Below are 24,899 nucleotides of genomic sequence, written 5' to 3' on the forward strand. Positions count from 1 at the left end.
ATTTTACTTAATTGTATTGGGTTGCAATTTATTTTAATGGGCCCATTCTAAGCATGACTAAACCAAGATTCAGCACACTGAAATTTTTGATGTAAGCTATTTCTGAGTGTTTCTATGATAAGGAGAACAGGATATTTAATTATATTCTTCTTATTATTATTTTTTCCTCACAGGGAAATGGGTGATACTGTGGCTGCAAATCCATATGAGGTAAGCAAATCAAGTGGGGTCAAATTCACAGATTCAGCTTTGGGATACAGAGCCTTATTACTGCAAAAGCTGAGGACCTCTTTGTTGTAGCCCAGAAAGTGTTGTACGCTAAAGAAAATAGTTCTTTCTTTGCATCCATAAGGCTTAATTCACTGACTTCTTTGCACAACTCGTTTCTAGAGAAGCAAAATTCTGCACCATAAAGCCTAAGATCAATCACAATGTTTGACAAACGTAGCAGAGATGACAGACTTCCGCTTAGCAAAAGCAACCTTTTAAGTTTCTGTGCTTACTGAGCCAGCTTCTCAGGTTTCTGTTCCTTTCAGAGCTTATTTTGACTCAGGAGCCCTTTGGAGGAAGCCTCAGACCTCGGTGTAAAATGTAACATTATTCATGATTTCTTTTAGCCTCATGTTGCAGGCAAGGACATAGACAGCGAGTTCAAGAGCCTGTTTCAAAAACTTTCTGGGGAGGTAAGAGGGTTTCTGTGCTATGATAAATATTCATACCAGGGAGAAGAGTCGGGGGAAGAAGATTGGAAGAAATTTAAAGACTATTTACAGAAATATTGCAAAATTAATGAATGTTAGAATGATGTCAGAATGAAATTAAGTGGTCTTAGCAGCAATGTTATAAAGGTGTATGTACAAATGGATTGTTAACAGATGAGAATCTAAAGTTATAATATGTTAAGTTAAAGGATTAAGACAAAAACGAAGAGGGAAAGGAATTGCTGAATTAACTAATAGAACTGGAATACAAAAAAAGGGAGGTGTGAGGAAGTCAGGGAAGTAAGGAAATGAAATGTAAGTTATGGAAAGATCGATGTGTTTTTCTTTTAAGTGTTTTCTCTTTTTTCTGTATTTTGTATTTTGTATTTTGTATTTCTTTTTCTTTTCTTTTTACCTATGTAATTTTTTCTTTGAAACTTTAATAAATATCATTTTAAAAAAATGATAAATATTCAGAATTAGGCAAATGCTTCAAAGATTTCCCAGTGCATTGGCTGCTTCTTTTTACTAACACAGTTGGCAGTAGACTCCTGGAGAGCCGCTTTTCTCGTTCTCAGTCTTTTTATTCCTGCACCATGTTCACCATCACTTGATGGGGGAACTGACAGAGAGGAAACTGGTCCTTTAAGCATACCCCTCCCCAGGAAAGAGGAAGGACCTGAGAGAGGTGTTCTGGGCTGAGAAGCACAAAAGGCCTTATTTGAACTTTAGACGTCATTGGACCAAATTGGCCACTTGGAGCTCTCTCAGGTCCTGAAGTCTGATCTTATCTGTCCCCTGGCAACTTAATATGCTCCTGCTCAAGAACAGGACAATGAGGAAACAGCGCCTTGTAGACCCCAATTGCCTTCTTTTTAACCTATTCTACATATCAATGTGCCACAGAGAAAAATCGGGATGCGGGTCTTTTGGGGCCGCGCTCCTGCACGAGTCATGTGATTCACGGAAGAATATGACCCTCCCCCAAAACCCCACATGTCTTTCAGAGCCGTGCTCTTGTGGCACCCAGGTGACCTTCACGATAGCACGGTTCCCCCAAAAAGGCATCTTTTGGGGCTGCGCTCTTTCAGGAGGCAAAACAGGACATCTTGGAATCCAGGCAAAAGGCAGAGGGCCTTTTTGGTAGTGGCACCTGCCCTGTGGAATGTACTCCCAACAGATGTCAAGGACATAAACAACTATTTGACTTTTAGAAGACATCTGAAGGCAGCCCTGATTATGGAAGTTTTTAATGTTTAATGTTTTATTGTGTTTTTAATATCCTGTTGAAAGCCACCCCGAGTGGCTGGGGATGCCCAGGGTATAAGTAATATTATTATTATTATTATTATTATTATTATTATTATTATTATTATTCCAGGATGTCCCACTTAAAGTAGGACAGTTGATAGACATGATTCTAAACACTGCCCTCCAAATCCAGTAGCTGTAACGTGCATATAGGACATCACTGTGGATACCAATCTACAGTAAGCCAGGGCCTTGTCCCATTTACTTCTATGGGAGAAAGAGCCCTTCCCTGGAATGGGAGTGTGCTTATGGAGCTATTCTGACATTTGAAGAGAATAGGGTTACCAGCCCTATATACAAGGGATGCGGAACTTGTGGTCCTCCAGATGTTGCTAGATTCTGACCCCCATCAGCCCCAGACAGCATGGTCACTGGCCAAAGATGATGGGATTTATAGTCCAGCAACATTTGGAGTGCCACAAGTTCACCATCTCTACTATATACTATGCACCAGCTTCATTGTGTAGTTACATTCCTTATCAACAGTGTGAGCATCCCTTTGTCTTCTTAGAGCTCTGTTTACTTCTTGTGGAAGCCTTTGTCCCTGGCCTTTTATCATTAACTAACACACCCAACAGCTATCATCCACTAAAAATAAATTTAAATTGAATTTGGAGAGCTGGGGCAGAGAAGTCTCTCTTGGTTTTTGTTTGACATTAGATCTAGGATAGAGGCTAGGTTTAGCCAGAAGGTAAGGGTTTGGTTGCCACGGTTGTTAAATCTTGGATTTGACTCCTTTTCTGCAGAACAGTGAAATGACTGCTGATGAACTTCAGACTGTTCTGAACAGAGTTGTGTCAAAGAGTAAGTTGCAGTCACTGCTTCATAATTGTGGGGGGAGACTCAAATACACACTCAAATACGTATATCCAGAATTATATTCAAAACCAGTCTGAATAATTCCTAACCGTAACTGCCATTATGCTTTTCTTAAATTGCTTGTTATTGTTGCAACTGATTGCTATACAACTTTCAGAATGATAGCTATATTATTTTGCGTAATAAAGCCAGAAATACAAAAAAATAATAATGCATATTTCTGCAGTTCCTCAGAGTATGCATGAGAATTTTGCATTTATTTAAGTTCATTTCTACTACGAATTCTAGGGTTGTAGTGTGGGTTTAGGTGAAGCATTGATCCAGCTTAGATTAGTTTGTGCCTGTTTATATTTTCTTTTTGAAAATGTTTTAAATAAAGTTGTTGTTTTTTGGGGGGGGCACCACAAAGAGAACTGATTTGCCACAGAATCAGCTCTTGCCTTGTAATCACATCTTTCTGCTGATGTTCTTGTGAAATAGCACTAGAATCTTCCCTCTGTGAGATGTTCAGCTGTCTTCAAAATGATCTAGCATATTTTTCCTTAACTGCAAAGGCTAACCATGCACAAAGATAACTCCCTAGTGTTTCCAGGGAATGCAGATAAATATTTGTCTAACATATTTTTTGCCTTTTTCATTGTATAGGAAGAGACATTAACAGTGATGGATTCAGCATAAACACCTGCAGGGAGATGATCAGCCTCTTAGATGTATCCTTTAAATGTCACTCTTCTCTACTGGATTTCCCTTATGAACCTTTTGACTAGATAAGGCAGGGCTTAACATGTCTCATTTTCCTGGCACATCTGTCTTCACTTGCTGTAGGCATAAAGTGCAGAGTGTCGATCTAAACAGCTTAGTATAGCAAGGTTATTAACCCTTTGTTTCTGGTTGCGTGCTTGGTTTCCCATTGTATTGTGTTCAAGTTCTGCTGGGATGTATGAGAATTTGTCAACGATCCCTGCCTGGATTTAGCCGTGGTTGTGTTGTTATGAACCACCTGGCTGCGATTCTAGTCCGATCATCAGATCATAGGTTGCTCTCCTTTTATACACAAGGAAGATGTACAATGAGATTTGGAGAGCTGTGGGGAGAGTGGGCCAAATGGTTAAACCGGCCCCTCCTATCCACATGGCTCGGCAAATATGGAGGAAATAAAAGCTGGAGGAACTGCCAATCTTCACAGCATGCCCTTTTCTCATAGGAGAGTAATTAACAATGCAAATGATTTAACATGCTAGAATGAATTTAATATAGCTGTGTAGCCAGGTGGCTGGCAGAGAGCCACAGGGAGGGCTGGTAGAGAAGACAAGCTGTAATCTAGAGGGATGAGCTGTGCTGCTTCAGCAGAAAGTCTGCATAGGGAAAATAATGGTCGAACTGGACTCAGGTGCACCCCTAGGGCCTTCAGAACTGTGCACTTAGAAAGAAGCCTTTGGTATCTCAGTCTCCACACCTACATGATGGCTGAAGTCCTCTGTTCTATTTTATTTGTCTTCTTCTGTGCTGGTCTACACCTGCAGCTGAATGTGGGGAAAGGGAGTAAAGACAGGAGAATAGAGTCATCCCACTTCAAGTTGCAGATGGGAGAAAAGCAGTGCTCCTTTCCTTCCTCAAAACAAACAAACAAATGCCACAGAAACCTCCAAAGTAGGAAACTGGCACGGCAGAGAGAGGGGCCTGTTCTATTCCATGTGGCAGCCTCTGCAATGCAGGGGTTCTGACCCAAGACAAAAGTTAAGGTTTCAGCAACAGAACAAGGTAAGCCAAAGTCGGATAAGGTCTAGGTCAGGCAGTGCAGTGAAATTTTTCGTAGGGGAGTAGTTAGGGCCAGATGTGCCAGCTTGCGAGGGCATATGGGGGTGAAGTCTTCCACCGGGATTTCCTGATGTTGCATGCGTGAGCATCGCGCCTCCTTCCCTAAGCTGTACAGAAGCTTCCTGGGCTTTGGGAAGAAGGCACTAGGGTTTAATACTTTAATACTCTTAATTTACCGGGAAAATTTAGGGGACTAGCCTAGTTCCTCAAGTCCACTGACTGCACACCACTGAGGTCAGGTGTGGTGAACCACTAGTCTTCCAGATGTTTCTGAACCACAAAGTTTCCCACACCTGGTTTAGATTTCGGTGAGGCAAGATGAGGCCAGAATTTAGTGGTGCCATATCTAGTTCAGGCTGGAGAGTCCATAAGATCAGAACTTGAATGTTGTTGCCTATTTCAGGCTCAAAATGAGGTTTAATGAGGAGCTGCTGCTCTAGCTCCACCTTCAGTGAAAGGAGCCTCCTCACTCAAGGGGCCCAGCCTATTTTACAGTCATCACTCTCATAGAGTGAGGGGCAAATTGAGCTTCTGAGTGTGAGTTCTCAGAGTCAGAGGTGGGCAGTGTGACCTTCTTCAGCCAGAGAGCCAGTGTGGTGTAGTGGTTAAGAGCGGTGGGCTTGTAATCTGGTGAACCGGTTTCGCGTCTCCTCTCCTCCACATGCAGCTGCTGGGTGACCTTGGGCTAGTCACACTGAAGTCTGAAGTCTCTCAGCCCCACTCACCTCGCAGAGTGTTTGTTGTGGGGGAGGAAGGGAAAGGAGAATGTTAGCCACTTTGAGACTCCTGAAGGGGAGTGATAAAGCGGGATATCAAATCCAAACTCTTCTTCTCTTCTACCATGGAATCTTCTTGTGTTAGGGCTTACAGGTTGGTATAAGCATCAGGCTCTGACTCTGAAGGCAGTTCCCTCTCCTACTCTGAATCCCTAGCTTGACCCTCCAAAGATGAGGATTCTTGCATTAGCATCATGATAGGGTCACCATGGGGTCCCCCCAGGGAGTTTTCTCATTCAGAAATAGGTAACCTCCACCTACAGCCTCAAGTGGTATGGTTTATTCTGCACTAGGGTTTCTATTACATCAGTCAATGCCTGTGGAGACCAAGCCTCAGTCTCTCCTTTTGTCTTTTTTTTTAAAAAAATAATATTTATTGAGAATTTTAAGATTACAAAGAAACAAAGAGAAAAAGAAGGAGAAAACAAATAACAATTAAACAATACCAATCAATAAAAATCAAAGTCAAAAAGGAAAAGCAAAACACATAATACATCAAAATCAAAAAGCAAAAATAAACAAAAAATTTAAAAACAGATCCAATATTCCCAAATCCTTAACTGTCATTACCTTATTTCATCGACCTCCTCGCACCTCCCTTTTTTGTATTCTAGTTGTTAATTATCTCAGCAAATCCTTTCCATCTTTCATAATATTCTGTCATTAAATTACCTTAATCTATTTTAACCTTATCTTACCATAAAAAACCCTAAAACTTAAAACTTAAATCTTATTTATACCAATTTCTCATGACCATAACATATTCTTACATAATTCTTTTTAACATTTCTGCTAAAGCCAAATAATTTCATTCCAACATTTTTCTAATACTTATTAATTTTACAAAACTTTCCTAAATAATTTTTTAAAAACTTTCTTCCAATCTTCATCCAACGTCTCTTCCTCCTGGTCTCGGGTTTTGTCAGTCCTTTCTATCCCATCCATCTAGTTCATCAACCTGGTAACCTTATGTCCGAGGCTCTTAAATCTCTTCCATATCCCTTCCACAGGTCTTCTTCATATTTATACCTGTACTTTACTTTGTCTTCTGCTCCTTTCACTCGTGGAGACTCCAGCTTGACAATATTTTTGTCCCTTCTCGACAGATCAGCCCCTTTTCCATAGTCAACACTGAACTCCATGTGGTATTTAAAAGCATGTTTCAAGGTCCCTCCAAAGTTAAGGACCCCCACAACTCCGAACTCCTCCCAGCCCAAGGCCAGACTTGAAAGGTCAAAACATCCCTGCATAGGGGGGTCTATCCAACCCCCCATCTCCAAGCCAAACAAGACTCTATCTCTCCAAATCTGGCTTTTTCCAGGTTCACTCGTCAAATCCAACAACTCATGTTCCTGCTGGGCCACAGTTCCCTCCATCTCTGCCTCCCGAGGTCCAGCAACAACCTCCTCCCTCATCTGATCTGTCAGAGCACACTCCTGGATTAATTCCTGAGTGGGTTCTATGTATGTACCCACTGCCTGTCCAAAATTTCCGATCGCAACAGTCATCAAATCCGTCTTCTCATGTAACTGTTCCAATAAGGCACTTGTCTTGCAGAAGGCAAGCACCAGAGCCTCCGAGTACATTCTTGTTCAAGGTCAGAGTCTAATCCCACGATCTTAATCTATTGCAGCTGCAGAGCTCCCCAGTTCGGATTTAATAACAGTTTCGCAAGCTCCCTCTAGGGGAAAAAGCTTCTATTTGTATCCATCTCTTTTTTTTTTTTTAAAGCAGATCTAACAACAAAGTTTCCTTTTTCAGATATTTTGTCAATATTTTGTTCCTTTTAGATGCGAAAGGGAACAATGGAATCAATATGTTTCTCTTCTTTTAACTATCTGTCAAAAACCTTTGTCTATAGTCAATGAACTTCCCGAGGACGTCTGTCCTGACACCTCGCTCCCAGGTTCAAGACGGTGGAAAATTGCTTTTCTTTACTCTCTCTTCTGCAGGTTTAAACAGTCCAGAAAAAGTTCCCCCCTCTTCTCCTGCTTCCAAGGGGGGTTCAGTAATTTTAAATGATGAAAGTTGATCCTTTACAGACGACTTTCTAAATTCTAGCTTGCCGTGTCTTTGCTTTAATCTATCTACAAAAGCGGAAAGGCGGACTTCCTGTTTAGACCTTCCCGCTTCAGTGCCAAATTAAAAGAAATTTCTTAATCCAATTTTCCGTTCTACTCACGGGCAGTTATTTAAAATCCAATTGTCCACAGGAAAAAGTCAGCGCTCTCCGGCAACAGCAATGCGGCTTCACTCCGTGAAAGAAGTAGTCGATTCAAAGCACCGCGCCACTCACCCCACGTCGCTCCGGATCCCCGAAACCGGGTTTCCCCGCGAGTGGGGTGGGGGCGCAAAGGTGCCGGCCGAATCCCACGTCCACAGGCTTCTCCCGCCTGTGGTTTTTGATGGGTCTCCGCCTCGCTGTGGTGGTTCAGACCCTTTTTTCCACGGAGTGGATTCCTCCCGATCGGAGGAAATCCGCCATTGCCAGAGGCGCCAACCTCTTCAGATCGTATAAATCTTTCACCTTTTACAGTCTCTCCTTTTGTCAAGCCCTTCCCCTCCTCAATCCCTTCTCACTCCTTACACTCTGCACAAACAGCCTATTGTCTTCGCCTTCATATTTTTCTCTGGCCTTCATTTCATTCTGTTCTGCCTGCATATCTCCCATTATCTGTTCATCTAGCCATGAACTCTCTCCACTTTCAAATCTCTCTTTAAATTTCTTTCATGCCAGAGACAGAGAGTGGATTTTAATAACTATTGAAAGTGGTTAAGATGGTGGGGGACCTTTTGCCCTCTGGTTTGAAAACACATTTCTTTGTCGCTCGTGGTCTTCTCTGGAACAACACAAGTACCTCTCACTAGACCAAATAATGGGGTGACTGTACACACCAAAGTCAAACATGCTTTTCTTGTACATTTTCTCTACATTTGGAAACAGTAATTCAAGAAGCAAATAAAATCTTTCCTCAGGCACCTTGGCCTCACTTTACCTGCTCTTCCACTGTCTCTGACCCCCCCCCATCTCTGTTTGATGTACATTATAACCCTCTGGCCACAGATCAGATCATGCCCCTAGCAGAACTGCCTTGTGGGTAAGAAGGACCATGGGCAGTTGTATGGATAAAGGTAAAGATAAAGGGACCCCTGACCATTAGGTCCAGTCGTGACCGACTCTGGGGTTGTGGCGCTCATCTCGCTTTATTGGCCGAGGGAGCCGGCGTACAGCTTCCGGGTCATGTGGCCAGCATGACTAAGCCACTTCTGGGGAACCAGAGCAGCGCACGGAAACGCCGTTTACCTTCCCGCCGGAGCGGTACCTATTTATCTACTTGCACTTTGATGTGCTTTCGAACTGCTAGGTTGGCAGGAGCAGGGACCGAGCAACGGGAGCTCACCCCGTTGCAAGGATTCGAACCGCCGACCTTCTGATCGGCAAGTCCTAGGTTCTGTGGTTTAACCCACAGCGCCACCCACGTCCCATTGTATGGATGCCTCATCTTTAAACAGAGAAAACTAGCTTCATGGCTAGGTTGTGAGAATGAGCATGGGGACCACAAAGTTCTTTGCGCAATTAAAGAGCTGTAGACTTAAGAAACATTTCTCTGGAGTAATGGAGTGCTTCATCACTTATCTCTGCTGCCAGCTTCCCTTCGCTCATTGTGAAGTGAGGCAGAAGCCTGCTTTTAGCAAGATGGCTGTGAGGTCAGTTCTTTGCTCTAATGATGGTTCTAAGAGGCAATGGGTCATTTGCTGGCTTCTGTGATGCCAGAACTGGACACAATGTTTTGCTTATTATGCCAGATCGTTCAATGCAATTTCTTTCAGCAAAAAGGGAAAAGAGAGATGATGTGCTTGGGACAGACCTGCCACTTCTGTCTAGAAGGTCACGGATACCAGATGCAACTCAGCTTTGCTGCAATCACTGGGGTCTGGATTGTACCTATGTAGCCTGCTCCTGTACAAGCTGACTCATAAATAAGCATACATGCAGAACTGGCACCTTTTTACAAGTGCCATATCATGTTCATTTTGTACTTGCAAGGAATTGATCTCTCAGTGTGACAGCACAAAAGCTCTGGAACTCCCTGCAGGTCTCTATCTTGTTTTCAGCACCTGCAAAACTTTTTTTTATTTAAGCAAGTCTGAGTAGATGTACAATTTTGACAGGCATTTTAATGTGCAGGTTTATTTTATTATGTGTTTTGGGGTGGAGAAAGTCTGGCCCATCGGATATAGTTAGTCTCCAACTCCCATCAGCCCCAGCAAACATAAATTAGGCAGAAAGAGAGTTGGGAGTTGAACAGCATCTGAAGGGCCACAGCTTCCTCATCTCTGGTTTTACTTACATTTTGATTTATTTATTTTTTTGGATGTTGATTTAATCAGTATTTTAAATGTCTATTTTATACAAACCACTTGGAGGTCTTGACGATTAAGTGGCATATAAATATCTTGTTAAATATAAATAAATAAATGTCTTACTCACGGGTAAGTGTGCATATAATCACAGCCTAACAGTGGAGGACTTAGACTTTAAAATTTCAGCGGTGCCTTGTGTGGTGCCAAAATTTGGTGTCCAACCCCACCTTCAGTCGTTCATCATTGTTGTGGTACCCCCTGCGGTGCCCTCTCAGCTGAACCGGTCACACTCCCTATAATCCGCCTCTGAGCCCAATTTGTATTTCAGCAATTAATGTCCCAGTAAATATTCTGGGAGCACCTGATATTGTGGCAATGTTAAAGTTAAGAAGGTGTGGTCCTTATCTGTGCTTTGATGGGATAACAGGAGGAGTTGCGGAGGAGTTGCTGATAAGTCATTGTGTTCTTTCTAAAGGAAGAATGCAGCAGAATTGTAGCAAATGGAACTTAGGCTGCTTGAAATGTGTGCAGGTTTTTAAAACAAAAGTATTTCCTAAAAAGGACTTCAAGCAGGTGGCTACTTCTTGTAGTCCAAAGCATGATCTATGTGGCCCTACGAAAATATAATAAATCACTCTGTAAAAGAGAGCGCAGGAATCTTCATCATACCCTTATCTAAGCAAACTGAAAACAGCAGGTGTGCCTCCTCTGGGTGGGTTGAAAGTGCAGGTTCATGCATCAGGTAAAGTGGCACATTTTAATGAGTCATTCATTTTTATCTAGGCCAGAAGTCCTTACTGGCTAAAGGGGGGGGGGGGGGAAGAGTTATTTGCTTCCACAGATTAGACCTTAACTTTCTGCAGAACCATGGAACTGGTACGTTGGATCTTTTGGAATTCAAGATACTTTGGATGAAGATTCAGAAATATCTGGTAAAACAGCTCTTTTCTAAATGTATTCTTTCTCTTTGATACATAAATGGATGAGAAATGGAGCCCTGAATGCCAGAAATACAGTTGTTGGGGTTTTTTTTGGGGGGGGGGGAGTATGGAATGTACATGTAATGGTCCCAAGGGTAGGAAATAGTCTTGTATCCCATGGACAGCTAAGGATGTGGGTGGTGCTGTGGGTTAAACCACAGAGACTAAGGATTCATGGGGTATCTTGGGAATTGTAGTTTGTTAAAGATGCTGGGAATTGTAGCTGTGTGAGTTTAGCACCCTTAATGAACTACAGTCATGTGACCCTATTTCTTTTTTTTAATGGAAGCTGGGAGTCATGGGAATAACAATAATATTAATAATTTTATTTGTACCCTGCCCATCTGACTGGGTTGCCCCAGCCACTTTGAGCGGCTTCCAACATATATAAAACATAACAAAAACCTCCCTATACAGGGCTGCCTTCAAGTGTCTTCTAAAGACTGTATAGCTACATATCTCCTTGATGGGAAGGCATTCCACAGGACAGGTGCCACTACCGAGAAGGCCCCCTGCCTGGTTCTCTGTGTCTGCAGGCTACCTCACTTGTCAGAGGCAGATTGCCTCTGAAAACCAGTTGCTGGCCAACAAAAGTAGGGGAAATGCTGTTGCCTCTGGGTTCGAAATGCACGCTTCCTTCCCCTAGGCCTCTGATTGGTCACTCTGAGAAGAGGATACTGGACTCAGTTAGGCCTTGGGCCTAATTCCTCACATCCTTAATAACTGAGAGTAGGATGGGAGAATGCTAAATGTCTTCCCATTGTTAGTTTGGCACCTGTCACACACATGAAAATGACATGAAAATCATGCTACTTATATGCAACTATATTTCTTATCGGGCCCTCGGTACTCAACATTTTGATTACTTTTGCAGTAGTGGATGAAAGTGTGAAAGAACAACTGTGGCAGAACTTCCTACTGAGTTACAGGCCAGAATAGCTTCTAATTACACAGCTAGAGCTGGATAAGAAGCCATTTGGCACCGAGAACTGTCTGTTGTTCTTTTAAAGTATTAATCTCAATAGAGTTTTATATTACAGCCTTTGCCAGAGGAAGGGGGTTATTTCTCAAAGGTCCGTTTGCCATGTGGGTGGGCAAGTTGCCAGCCCTGTGGGAGCCATTTCCCAGGGCACACAGCTTGCTATTAGTTAATTGAATTCCTCCCTCTCCTTCAGTCATTAACGCTTTCAGAGAGAGGAGGCTCCCTTGCCAGGCATGAGCAGCAGTGAATATCCTAGCCAAACTGATAGGTCTTCTAAAATTAGCCTAAAATGACAACCAACAGCCTTCCCTATTTTTTTGGCTTAGGAAATCTATAAGAAAGTGGATACTGACTTTTCCGGGACCATAGATGCACATGAAATGAGAAATGCTCTCACGGAAGCAGGTCAGTATCCAAAATGTAGAGATGCGGGATAAATCCAACTTTTTTTTGAATTGGAACAAGAAGCCACCTAATGTGCATTTCTTGAATCAATATATGGTGCAGAAAACAGTTCTCCTGTGAACTTTGCACTTCTCTGAATTTTGCAATGCAGTCGTCGAACCAATCACTGGGTACAAAATGCATATTTTCAGGGAAAATGTGCATAAATATGCATACCTTAATGAAAACAACATAGAAAGATGTATTATATTAGGGGAAATTTCTTGCAAAAATGTGAATACAGTCATACCTTGGGTTACAGACGCTTCAGGTTGCGTTTTTTCGGGTTACGGACCGCCGTACCGGAGGCTCCCTTGTACCGGAACGGGTTACTTCCGGGTTTCGGCGGTCACACATGCACAGAAGCGCTAAATTGCGCTTTGTGCATACACAGAAGCGCCAAATCGCAACCTGCGCGTGCGCAGACACACCGCTGCGGATTGCGAACGTGCATCCCGCATGGATCACGTTCGCAACCCAAGTGTCCACTGTATTAGTCAAAACTATATACAAAAATGCAGTAGCACCCAGGGTGGGGCAGGTTTTCCATCTACCTGTCCACTAGTCCCCCATCTACCTGTCCACTAGTCCAACTCACCTGCCACTGTTCCTCAGCTGCCAGGGCACTGTGCGTGTCGTGGGGCCCCCTGATTGCTCTCCCTCAAAAATGTGTGCCTGGGGCCACCCCCCTGCCCTGCATACTACGACTCTGCAAGTAGGTGTATATGCGGAGAAATTTGCATTAACATGCATTTCCATGATTTTGTTTTTTTAAAGACTCAAATAGGGGAATTTGGAGAAATGAATTTAAGATGGGAAACAGAAAAATTGAAACTGACTGATTTGTCCATCCCTACTGTGTGCCAGTGGTCTTTCGTGTGACCTCTAAGGTACCCAATCCTCCATGTCAAGGAATCTTTTACATCTGCCATAGAGCTCAAGTGTATTGCAAATGATTCTGGGACATGTTCTTAGATGCCCATTCATATGAGGCACAGACTGGGCTTGTTGGGCCTCATAATTAGCCTGCTTGAATTGAGAATATGACTCAGAACATCCCCAGCAGCAGACTCATGCAGCTGTGCTTCGACAGAGATGGCGGTCAGCATGCTGGTGACGGCGAGTCTATATTACAGGGAAACTTTCAGGAATTAGGGCCTTGCAACAAAATGTTGCCACATGGAATGCTTCTGTTTGGCACTCCTGACACTCTATTCCACCCCCATTCTTTTCCTTGATTCTCTCTCCAGCCATTGGTCACCTTTCTATGCACCCTGCGCATGCTCAGCCCTCATTGGACCCCACTTGGGATATTTCCCCTCCATTTCTGGGTTTTTGGAAGGGGGAGAAGACATGCAGGTGCCAATCCCAGCTACATTAAAATTTTTCTCTATTGATCTCTATGGGCATCTCTCATTTAAGTCCCTGAGGACATATGAAAATGTGAAACATTGCGTGGCCTATCTAAACAGTGGCATACCTCTACCTTTTTTATGTCCAGCTGTTTCTTCCTCCATCCTCTTTTCCCAGCCATGACATTGCCAGCGCAAATACTGCAGTGGTTTCTGCAGGGGTGAGAAGGAGGCATCAGATCACCCTCTCCAAGGCTGTACTTCTCCCGGTGCCCTTGGAGAGGAACATTCCATGTTTCATGTGACAGCTGGGGCATCCTCCCAGGGCCCATAGTGGGACCAGTGTCTCTTCTCATGCAGGTCATATGCATCAGCTTCACTTGGCTCCAATCCTCCCTTCTCCCCTCACAATACCCTCTGCAAACTGAGGATAATATTTCAAGCATTTGATGAAGTGGACTGTAGTCTACAAAAGCTGATGCTACAAAGCATCTATTAATCTTTAAAGTGCCACAAGGACCTTTGTTGTTTCTATAGGGGGTGGATGGGGACCATCTGGTCTTGGGGGGGGGGGCAGATTATCGCCACAATATAGGGAATTGCTGACTTTCCAGCAAATGTGTTCCTCCATTCTGGCCAGCAAACTGTGGCTTCAGCCTCGGCTTAAATGAAGCTTTAAGAAATGGATAGGAAGTATATCCTGTGCATGAAACTGACTCCCTGCAATGGATTTCGTTTGGCTGGAGCCCCAGGAGTGCATTAAGACTTCACTAATTAGGTGCTTCTCTTCTGAACATAGGTCAAGGGAATTCCTGTGAATTGGCATTAAAATGTGTCATTTTAGAAAACATTATGAGGGAGTGTTAGTTCTGTTACCTCTTGAGAACAATGGAGACTGGGAAGGAGAGCATAATAGACCAACAAACCTGCCAGGATGGAATAGCTAATACTTCTTCATCACTGTCTGTCTGCAGCTGTTTTGTTGTTGTTGTTTGTTGTTATTCATTTCATTTCTTTACTGCTTTATATTTTAAAGAAAAATATCTCAAAGTGGTTTACAACACATCAAAACATTGTATAAAACAATCCAGAATGAAACAAATGCAAACTTCAAGGAAAATATTTCAATTTCTTCTCCAAGTGACATTTTGCTTTTGCCACATTTATTTACCTGCTTAATTTATATAGCTGGCCTATAGCAGAAGTACTATAAACCGCACAAAACAGGTGCAATGAAATAGAACTGTGTGGATCAACACCAAACATTGTGTTACTCATGCCTGGCTTTCCTTTCCACATAGGCTTCACTCTTAACAACAAAATCCAGCACAGTATAGCTCTCCGTTATGCTGGCAGCAAGATGACCATTGACTTTGATGGCTTCGTGGCCTGCATGATTCGCCTAGAGACTCTCTTCAGTAAGTCTTCCTGAAGTAAAAGGAGGTAGAGTGATAGAAAATACTCTGGAGTGTCTCCCTTACCACCCCCCTGGCTTTTCTCTAACAAGCAAAAGAGCTGTCCCTATTTTTAACCTGAGCACAAACAACTGCATGTCAAGGAAAAAGGGACCAAAATGTCTGTAATTTGCCAAATTAGATAAGTAACCAACTACTCCCAAGCTAGTGTAAGATCCCAAAGCCTGTCAGACTCTGCTTTTGACAAAACAAATACAGGGACTCAGATGCAGAAGACATTCTATCCCCCACAAGGTCTAATAGGATCTGCCAAAGGGATTGATTTGCAAACCTCACCCAGTGTGTGACTGCCATCTTGCTATGCAGAGAATGGTGTAGCTGCCCAAATATGCGAGTTTAGGTGCTTTCCAGACAAGGATTGCACAAGAATATACAATGACCAGATCATCTTAATTGCATTCCTCCCCATGCCCCATCTAGTGTCTCTGCTACAGGGAAACAACTTTTCCAATCTCATTTTCATTCAAGATAGTGCAGGTGCTCCATTGTGAATGGAATAGGCAATGTGACTGTGAGAATCCATAGACACCTGCTGGATGCTATCTGTGACATCCCCAGTGTCCAGCAGCTCAATTCTTCCAACTTTCATGCCTTCGCTGTTTTGCCATTTTATAAGTATTTAAAATACTTTTTAAAAACACACAAAAAACCCGTCTTTGGAAGCTGAGCACTCTCTTATATACCACCACAGCTGGAAGTACTAAGTCAACCCTTTAAAGTTACCAACACCATAGGAATATGTCTCATACCAGACCACTGTCCCATCTAGCTTAGTGTTGTCTACACTGACTGGCAGTGGACCTCCAGGGTTTCAGGTGGGACATTTTCTCAGCCATACCTGAGGATAGTAGAGATTCAGTCTGGGATCTGGGACAAAGCAAACCCTTTGTCCCACAGCTGATAAAACTATGCACTGAAATAACCTGATTTGAAGAAGCCAAGTTCTCGGAATTGTGCCCCATCCCCAGGTATTGTATTTCTCATGTACCAAATGCTACTGTTTAACTATAACACCTGCTCTTTTTTTGCCACCCAGAAATGTTTCAGATGCTAGACAAGGATAAGCATGGAGTTGTCCAGCTCTCTCTGGCTGAGGTAATGATGATTGAATTAAGCTTCTGCACAGTTGCATTATGACAGATTGGTGGTAATAAGATGCCCAAATAAAATCACCACTGCTTTTAAATCACACCTATTTATTATTATTTCTAGTAGTACTGATGCAGCTAGGATACCTGTTAAAACCACAGCTCGGCATGTTAAGATGGAGAGCACATCTTAGTGGATAAGCTCACACATTATATAATTCACTGACTGGAATATATTTGGATGCATGAGGTAGAATCCTGGGTAGTCTTTAGCCTCAGTAGATATTAAGATCAAGGTGGCAATAAAGAGCCAAGTTCTAGCCCTTTTAACCATGCATTCATCTTTTTTCTCCTTTGGGAGCAATGTGTGCTCTCATTACTACTCAACTGACAGGCACTAGCAGCACACATTCATATACTTTGTACTAATGAAGCAAGCCTCATTGAAGGGACGCTTCCACCACCAGCCAGCTGATTGGGGCTGGGAGTGGAGGTCATTGTAACAACCCACCAGCTGATTGGCAGTCACACCAATCCCTTTGAAATTTGATGGGATACATGACGTCAGGTGATTGACAGGGGGTCTGTCCCACCCACCTGGCAAACTTGGGCTGCACTGGTCGGCTCCATCTGCTAGCTCAAAGATAGGGAATCTTCTTCTGCATTCCCTTGGGGATAATTTGCCAGGGCTTCATGTAACTGGTGGGCAGGCCCCAAACCATAAATGGACAGAACAACTATTTTCTTCCGTTTTTTTTTGTCTCTCCCTTTTCCTTTCCACCCAGTGGGTTGCCAGAGTTGGAACATCCTTGCCAGAGCCCAGAACTGATTGTTCGCAAGAGTTTTCTCCTCTTATCCTTCCATTGCTTGATCTGTTCCAGCTTCTCCATCTCCTGCGCTCCTTTCTCTCTCCAGTTCCCTCTTTCCTGGCTTGAAATGAGGTCAAAGGCTGCAGGTTGCCCACACCTGTACTGGCCTAGGACCCTCGTACCTACGGGACTGCCTCTCTCGGTATGCCCCACGTAGAGCCTCAAGGTCCATAAATAGCAACACCCTAGATGTCCCGGGCCCTAAGGAAGTTAGATTAGCCTCAACCAGAGCCAGGGCCTTTTCAACACTGGCTCCGGCCTGGTGGAATGCTCTGTCTCATGAGACCAGGGCCCTGCGGGATCTGATTTCTTTCTGCAGGGCCTGTAAGACAGAGTTGTTCTGCCTGGCCTTTGGCTTAGAATCAGTTTGATTCCCCCCCCCCTTCTTTTTTCCTTTCTCTTCCTGTGAAGAAGCTGCATTTTAATGTTTTAATGTTGTAATTTAATCTTGTTTTTTAAGTTGTATTTTAATCAACTTGTTTTTATTATTGGTTGTTAGCCCCCCTGCGCCCGGTCTTGGCTGGGGAGGGCGGGGTATAAATAAATTATTATTATTATTATTATTATTATTATTATTAAACAAGCCAGGTGTTGTAAACAAGGATGAGTAGGTGAGCAATGGTCGCAGCAACAGCGATGAGAGTCTGGAATGGGATTCTCTGGCTTCAGCAGCTGACAAAACCCAAAACTGGAGGCCTTCATAAGCTTCAGCATGAATTTCTGCTTTCTTCTGAGCAAAAATGACTAGAATTGGGCTCCGAGTTTTTAAAGCCAAAAACAATAATGCTGTCAGAGCTAGTATTGTCAAATTCATCAGGAAAACGTAGGCTATATATGGACAGCAATTCATTTTGTCACATAGGGAGCAGGACATAAATATATTTCTGTTATGATCACTCTGTGTTCATCTTTGTTATCCACCTACAAAGGGAATGAGACAAAACAACTGAAAACGTGCATGAGGGAAGCAGTTCTTGCCCAGAATGAGGTGAAAATAAGTGACCTGATAGGTCTTAGCAATGATCTAGATGTTATGAGTGATGATTCTTTTTTTTCTTATTTTGGCTAGAATACAAAAGATGTCAGGGCCTGCTGTAGTCAGAGAAAGGAACCTTGCTGTGAAACTATAATGAAAGCCACATCCATCAGAGATGTTAGGAGCATTCAGTTTTATTTAATGGCATTTGGGAAGCAGACTCTGACCTACCTTTTCTTCTGTCAGTCAGCAAGAAATTTGATGCGTTTTCATGCGATATGTCTCCTACCCAGCTCCCAATCTAGTGGGATTATTCACCCTAGGTGAAATGCCAACAACTGTCACGGTCCTGTAGCTCAGAAATTTTCAGGCTTGCTAATCTATTTTGGACCCTCACTGCCACCGCCACCCGTTCCTGTAATTTCCTGGGTCTGCGGGTGTGCAGAAGGTTGATTCTGGCCAGAAAAATGTAGAATGGGGCTTTGGGTGATCCTTCCAAGTGCTGTGCATCTGGTGTGGCAGGGCATGGGCATCATGCCATTCAAGTGAGTAACATGAAGCTTGGGGGAATTGTGGAAAAGATCTAAGCTACACTGGCAGGAGGTTGAATCACACGAGTCTCTAGGTACCAATGAGGCCTATTACATGCCTCCCAATATGGACTCAACTGCTCAGAAGTTCCCATATATCAAACCAGACCTGTTCCATCTAGCTCAATACTGTCTGCATTGACTGATGGCAGTTTTCCCAGGGTTTTGGACAGAGGGCTTTACCAGCCCTACCTGGAGATCCTAGGGATTGAGCTTGGGCCCTTCTGTATGCAAAGCATTCTGTTCTAATGGAGCCTGATTCATTGGGGGAAATGGGGCAATGTCCCCCTACCTCAGTTTGCCTGTAGCCAGCCCACACCTGCCTGCCTTCTTACTTAAAACCATTCTAGGGCAGGGCTGGATTAAGGTTTGATGAGGCCCTAAGCTACTGAAGGTAATGAGGCCCTTTATAGGTCTAGCTGTCCTTTGTCAACAACAAATTGTCATTGTTTTTTGTGTTGAATATATGCTATATGGTAATTTTGGGGAGCAGGCTAGCCGGTGGGGCCCATTACTTACATCATAGGAGCCTACACAACACTGTTGTTTTGTGTAGGTTTTATTTTATTTGTTTTTTATCTTATATTTTGAAAATGTACATCCAGGTTTTTTCCTTTATTTTTGGGGGGGGCCCCCAAGAGAATGGGGCCCTAAGCTATAGCTTGTTTAGCTTATACGTAAATCTGGCACTGGTCTAGGGGCTGGCACTGGGTGTCAGCTTCTTCTTCCTTAGTCTGAGTTTTGCCATTACAGAACTCAGTAGGGAGGAAGACGGGGTGAAAACCAGAATTAGTTGGCTGTGCTTGTCATTGGCTCTTACTCCACCTGCTGTCTCCCTGCCTTACACATCACCACCAGTCTCGATGGCCACCAGTGAGTATTCATCGGCTTTGTCCCTGAGCAATGACCTTTCCACAGATTAAGTGGTACAGCCAAAATGGTTCCCTTCAGAATCAGGACTACTGACTCTTGTTTGCAGACTCTTAGATCCCATGATGCAGCAGCAGCAGCAGCTCTACCAAGATGGAACCATAGAAAACTTTGGTGAAGCTTTGAACATGTCCAAACAGATGCCCTAAGTAAGTTCTAACAGTTATATTCTCTCTTTCTCTCCCAGTGGCTGTGCTGCACATTGGTTTAAGACGGCGTTTTGCAAGTCATCTGAGAGCTCCACAACTAGCACTTCTACAGATAAGCTCCTACAAAGCAGCTGAAAGATATGAAGAAGGAAATCAATTTCTGCACTTGGCAATACTTTTTAACGTAAACAGGTCATTCAGAAAAATAAACACATCTATTTGGAAACAATGACTTGCTATCATTCCCTCTGTTTCTGATGTTTAGATTGTGGGTGCCGTTGCTTAGGTAGCCAAAATGGCTGCACTCTCACACAAGAGGGAGTTAGCCTAATGAACAGAAGGGCTGCCTTACGATAAGTAACTGAATACATGCACATGACCCATTTAAGGAACCCCTATCATAAGACCCAAGTCTGAAATTACCTTACTTCCCTACAGCTTGGGAAAACCCCAAAGTTTGTAGAAGTAAAAAGAATCTTTTGGGGATAAGCTCTAATCCCCCCCCCCAAAAAAAACCACATCTCAATGAGGATTGAGAATATACAACACATCAGGCTGCAACTTTTGGGCTGCAGGTCCCACTTGAAACGAAAGTATCATCATATTGTAGGATTCTCAAGCTTCAAAACAGTGATTTGATTCCAAATACATAGCATGGAAGGAAGTAAACAAATGTGAGTTCAGTCAGGCTCCTTTCTTTCTGTCAGAAAAGTCAGAAACTTGCATCTTGCAAGGCTCTTCTTTACAGTTCATGCATTCCATACTTTTGTTTGTAGGTTCTGATATTACAACTGACCCCTTTTTGAGACATGACTCTACATGTTTTCAAAAAGTGAAAAAATGCAGCATCTATATCAAGCAGCTCTGAGACAGGGCATAGAGACAAAGGCAGAAAGCAAAATGGGGCAGTGAGAGATGAACTTGCAGTTCATGCAAGGCAGGAGATGGCTGGAGAAATTCTTTGCAGAAAAAACCCCCAGACATTCAGGAGGGATTGACAGACAATGGCCAGATGGTGGTCTGCTTCTTGGCACCAGCACCCTCAGAAGCAACAGACATCAAGTCTTGGAGCTTTGAACAGCCAACAAACTCTGGACAAGTGTGTGGTCTCCAGCTCCATACAGCAAAATCATTTTGCTTCCTAGAGTGCCCTCTAGCCTGTTAGTCCAGTAGAGGGACTGGGATGGACCAGCTTGACCTCATATTGGGGTCTTCTGCAATCCTGGCCAGAATCAAGGAACAGATCCATCCTATGCACCACATGGATAGCTCCTTTTAGAACAGGAAATTAAAAGTTATATATGGAAGTGTTGCACTGTAGGAAGGATGCATGACTTGGCGCTCCCAGCTTCACTTCTCCTTCTTGGTTGATTAAAAAATTGCTGCAACTTCACATTGTTTGTTTCCTTCATTTGTTAAGGAATGAGGACATTGTCACGCCTCCTTTCATCATAAATATTTCAGAGCACTATGCACATCAAATTTCCTTAACAACATAAAGTGCAATAAAATACAATCAGCACAAAAGCATCAATCACAGGGAAATAATAAAACTGATACACCATTTGGATCAGATTCTCAAGCTTTCGTTTAGTTATTGGACTTTGGTTCAACGTTATTGCTAACCCATTAAACAGCCTGGTGCGCTCTGTTTTACTTACATATTCACAATCTTACATTCTCAATTACAGATAGGTAGCCGTGTTGGTCTGCCATAGTCAAAATAAAAAAAATCCTTCCAGTAGCACCTTTAAGACCAACTAAGTTAGTTCTTGGTATGAGCTTTCGTGTGCAAGCACACTTCTTCAGATACGAAGAAGTATCTGAAGAAGTGTGCTTGCACACGAAAGCTCATACCAAGAACTAACTTAGTTGGTCTTAAAGGTGCTACTGGAAGGATTTTTTTTATTTTACATTCTCAATCATCCCTTTGCTCCCTTGTCACCTTCCATCTTAAAAATAAATATGACTGAAAAACCCAATCAGGATGCGGTGGATCTTCCTCAAAGGGACTGTGCAATCAGCTTGTTTGATTTGTGGCTGTTGTATTTGGGTAAGGATGATGTAACGGGAAAGATGATAAAATGTGACAGCAAATCTGCAAGCAAATATGGGCTGGTGCAATCTAATCAAAAGAAACAAGAACTTGTTCAATGCGAATCTGTTAATTAAATGCTGAGGAGGCGGTGCAAGAACAAGCACAGGGAGTTTAGTCATACATCCACATTGCTGACAGGTCAGGACAGTGTTCCTCCAGCACACCTGAGAGTGGCAAAGCTAGCTTAGGAGGCCAAGCTATGCAGCACAAGCAAATCTGTCCTGCACACCTTACCCACACCCCCCCCAGCACCTGCCTCCTGGTGCAGCTGCCTCACTTTGCCTAATGCACACATGCACACAGGGTACACTGTAAACAGTGATATCAGAAGGAAATGAGACGGAATCTACCTGATTTGTGCTTCCCCAAACAATAAGTGACCCAAAACATAGCTAGCCTTCAAAATTTCCTCTTCTCTAAATTTGCAATGCAGTTTTCCAACCAAATAATGCTTACAAAAATGCATATATCAGGGGAAAGTGTGCATAAAGGCGATTTTGGTGAAAATAACACACAGAAATACACCGTATTGCATATGAAAATATAGATATTAGGCAAGATTGCATACAAAAATTTGTAGAGACTAGGGTGATGTCTGCTCTTTCCAGGAACTCTTCTCATTGGGAGACTTTTGTGGGTGTGCTGAGAGTTTGTTTGGACCCTGGTTGAGAATCTAGAGGCTGAGAGGGAGGGTGTGTCAGAAGGAAAATGAATTGATACTGATTTTTATATATTAGTAATTGTGTTTTAATGTAACATATTTATATGTTGTGTATTTTTGTAATATTTTAGGTTGTTGCTTCTTTTTCGTACACTGCTTAGAGATGTTTTTTAACATATTAAGAGGTATAGAAATTAAATAATCCACAATCAATCCATCCAATCTGCAGCCTGACGCTGACTGACTCAAGCTATTGACCTTCAGGTTACTCCCTGCCTGTCTGGCTTTGTGTGCCTTGGATAAACAGTTTTGCCTGATTAAGAGAGGACACTGGCATACGGCTGAGTTGGATTTCATGATGACTGGGTAATAATCGCACTGCACCAAGCACCTTATCATTGTTACCTCCACAAAGCAGGTATACAGTAGTACCTTGGGTTACAGACTCTTCAGGTTACAGACGCTTCAGGTTACAGACTCCATTAACCCAGAAATAGTATCTTGGGTTAAGAACTTTACCTCAGGATGAGAACAGAAATTGCACGGCGGCGGTGCGGCGGCGGCGCAGCAGTGGCAGCGGGAGGCCGCATTAGCCAAAGTGGTACATCAGGTTAAGAATAGTTTCAGGTTAAGAACGGACCTCCAGAACGAATTAACCTGAGGTACCACTGCACAGGGTTAATGGGACTAAGTGTCTGTTTTAGGCAAAGAAAACAGCAGTGCCTTCACAACTTAAATCCAGGCATGTGTCATTGGCGGATGAGAGGAGCTCAACTCCAAAGGGGCCTGCAATTCCCCCATCAAGCCCTGTTTACCCCAGGAGTCTAATGATCTCCTTCCAGCTTTGTGCCAGCTCCAGGAATTTCCTTGCCTCCCCCCGCCAACTCTGTAGCATAGGGAGCCACCAGCAGGCAGTTCCGCATTCTTTTTCTCCCTACACCTGCTGTTTGTAAAAGCTTATTCTCAGTCATGAAGGCACCTCGTAGCAGGTCTGAGAAGAGTCAAGCACATACAAAATGGATGTTCCTATTCCTTTTCTCTTCATCAGGCAAGATATCCTAATTGCATTATTGCTTACACCCATCTCAGTAGCATCCTCTCCCCCACCTATTCCGGCAGAGCATCATGTTGTACTCCATCGTCCTTTATCTTCGGAAGACAAGCCCTTCTGGAGGAAGCACGGCTCCTTTTGTTTGTGCTTTGAGCACAGAACTCAGGTAGCTTGTGTCAGACAGCCGCTGAAAAGCAAGGGCTCTTCATGGCATCTGCTTTCCCTTTCCTCTCGAGGCTGCATCTGCGAGAAGCTGATTGAGGCTGTCGTGCGTCTCTTCATCACACTACGAACTGAACAAGTCGGTGCTCATCAATCCCTCTTCTCTTTATAGTATTCATAACTTGCTTCCCCAAATGCCCTGCAAGCCACTTCAACACGACACCCAACAGCTTCGGTGAAGGAGCCAAGGATCTCCTAGGCCAGAGGTGGGGAACTTTAAGCCTGAGGGCCAAATGTGGTTGTAGAAACCTCTGCTGTTTGCATATCTGAAACGTGGCCTACTGTACAAAGGTAAGAAGTACATCCATTGCCCAACCCACTTTTGCCTCTGGCAACGCCCACCACTCCAGCCTCCAGTGAGAGCTGGACCGTAAAGAAGGCTGATCGCCGAAGAATTGACGCTTTAGAATTATGGTGCTGGAGGAGACTCTTGAGAGTCCCATGGACTGCAAGAAGATCAAACCTCTCCATTCTGAAGGAAATCAGCCCTGAGTGCTCACTGGAAGGACACATCCTGAAGCTGAGGCTCCAATACTTTGGCCACCTTTGGAAGAGAGTGGACTCTCCTTCCCTAGAGGTTTAAAAGCAGAGGTTGGCTGGCCACTAGCCTGGGATGCTATAGCAGCCGATTTCCTGCAGTGGCAGCAAGTTGGACTAGACCTTTGAGGTACCTCCCAACTGTATGATTGTAAGGTAAACAGCATGATCAACAAAGGCTTTAGCATAAGTTCTCCCTTGGTGACCTCAGTTGCTCTCCTTTGGTGGTAGTGTTAACTCTCTGTTGTTATTTCCTTAGTGGGATTTTAAGAGCCCTGGGTCTCCATGTTGTCGCATCACAAAGGAGTGAGTCAGAAGGCAGAACCAATGTGGCAGGCCTTCCTTTCAACCTTACTTCATTCAAAATAATGGTTAGTAGTGGCTCAACAAGTACGTGAGAATTTGGCCTAATTTTCAAGGATATATAATAGCTAGGTATTCCTTTGAATTTCTATTTGATTCTTCTCTTCAGTATCTCTTTGCTAGCTTCTCATTGGTTCAGTCAAACATAATACAGGATTATCTGCTTGAGTGAGGTCTTCTGGCTGTTGCATGCCTCACTAAAGCACATAATTATACATTGTCAAAAACTAAGGCATGATTCTGGGATTGCACAAATGTTGCACTGGCATTACAAGCAGAAAAACCAGCATGACTGTTTAGGATAAGGGATTATCCTAGGGATAAAAGAGTTGGTGATGAGAT

At 43.3% G+C, this 24,899-nt stretch overlaps 1 protein-coding gene across 1 annotated transcript in view; it reads left to right on the plus strand.

The window, feature by feature from the left end:
• Window positions 1-19,854, plus strand: part of LOC308474218 (calpain-8-like) — a 43,260-nt gene extending 23,406 nt beyond the window's left edge. The window contains exons 13-21 of the mRNA XM_081000355.1: window positions 174-210; window positions 618-683; window positions 2,759-2,816; window positions 3,477-3,541; window positions 10,654-10,722; window positions 12,079-12,157; window positions 14,850-14,966; window positions 16,060-16,118; window positions 19,664-19,854. Coding sequence (XP_080856481.1) covers window positions 174-210; window positions 618-683; window positions 2,759-2,816; window positions 3,477-3,541; window positions 10,654-10,722; window positions 12,079-12,157; window positions 14,850-14,966; window positions 16,060-16,118; window positions 19,664-19,687 — 574 coding nt within the window. The 3' untranslated portion in view covers window positions 19,688-19,854. The remainder of the gene's footprint in view (window positions 1-173; window positions 211-617; window positions 684-2,758; window positions 2,817-3,476; window positions 3,542-10,653; window positions 10,723-12,078; window positions 12,158-14,849; window positions 14,967-16,059; window positions 16,119-19,663) is intronic.
• Window positions 19,855-24,899: the final 5,045 nt, after the last annotated feature.

Source organism: Podarcis pityusensis (assembly GCF_964106645.2).
Source record: "Podarcis pityusensis genome assembly, chromosome: 3".
Lineage (NCBI taxonomy): Eukaryota > Metazoa > Chordata > Lepidosauria > Squamata > Lacertidae > Podarcis > Podarcis pityusensis.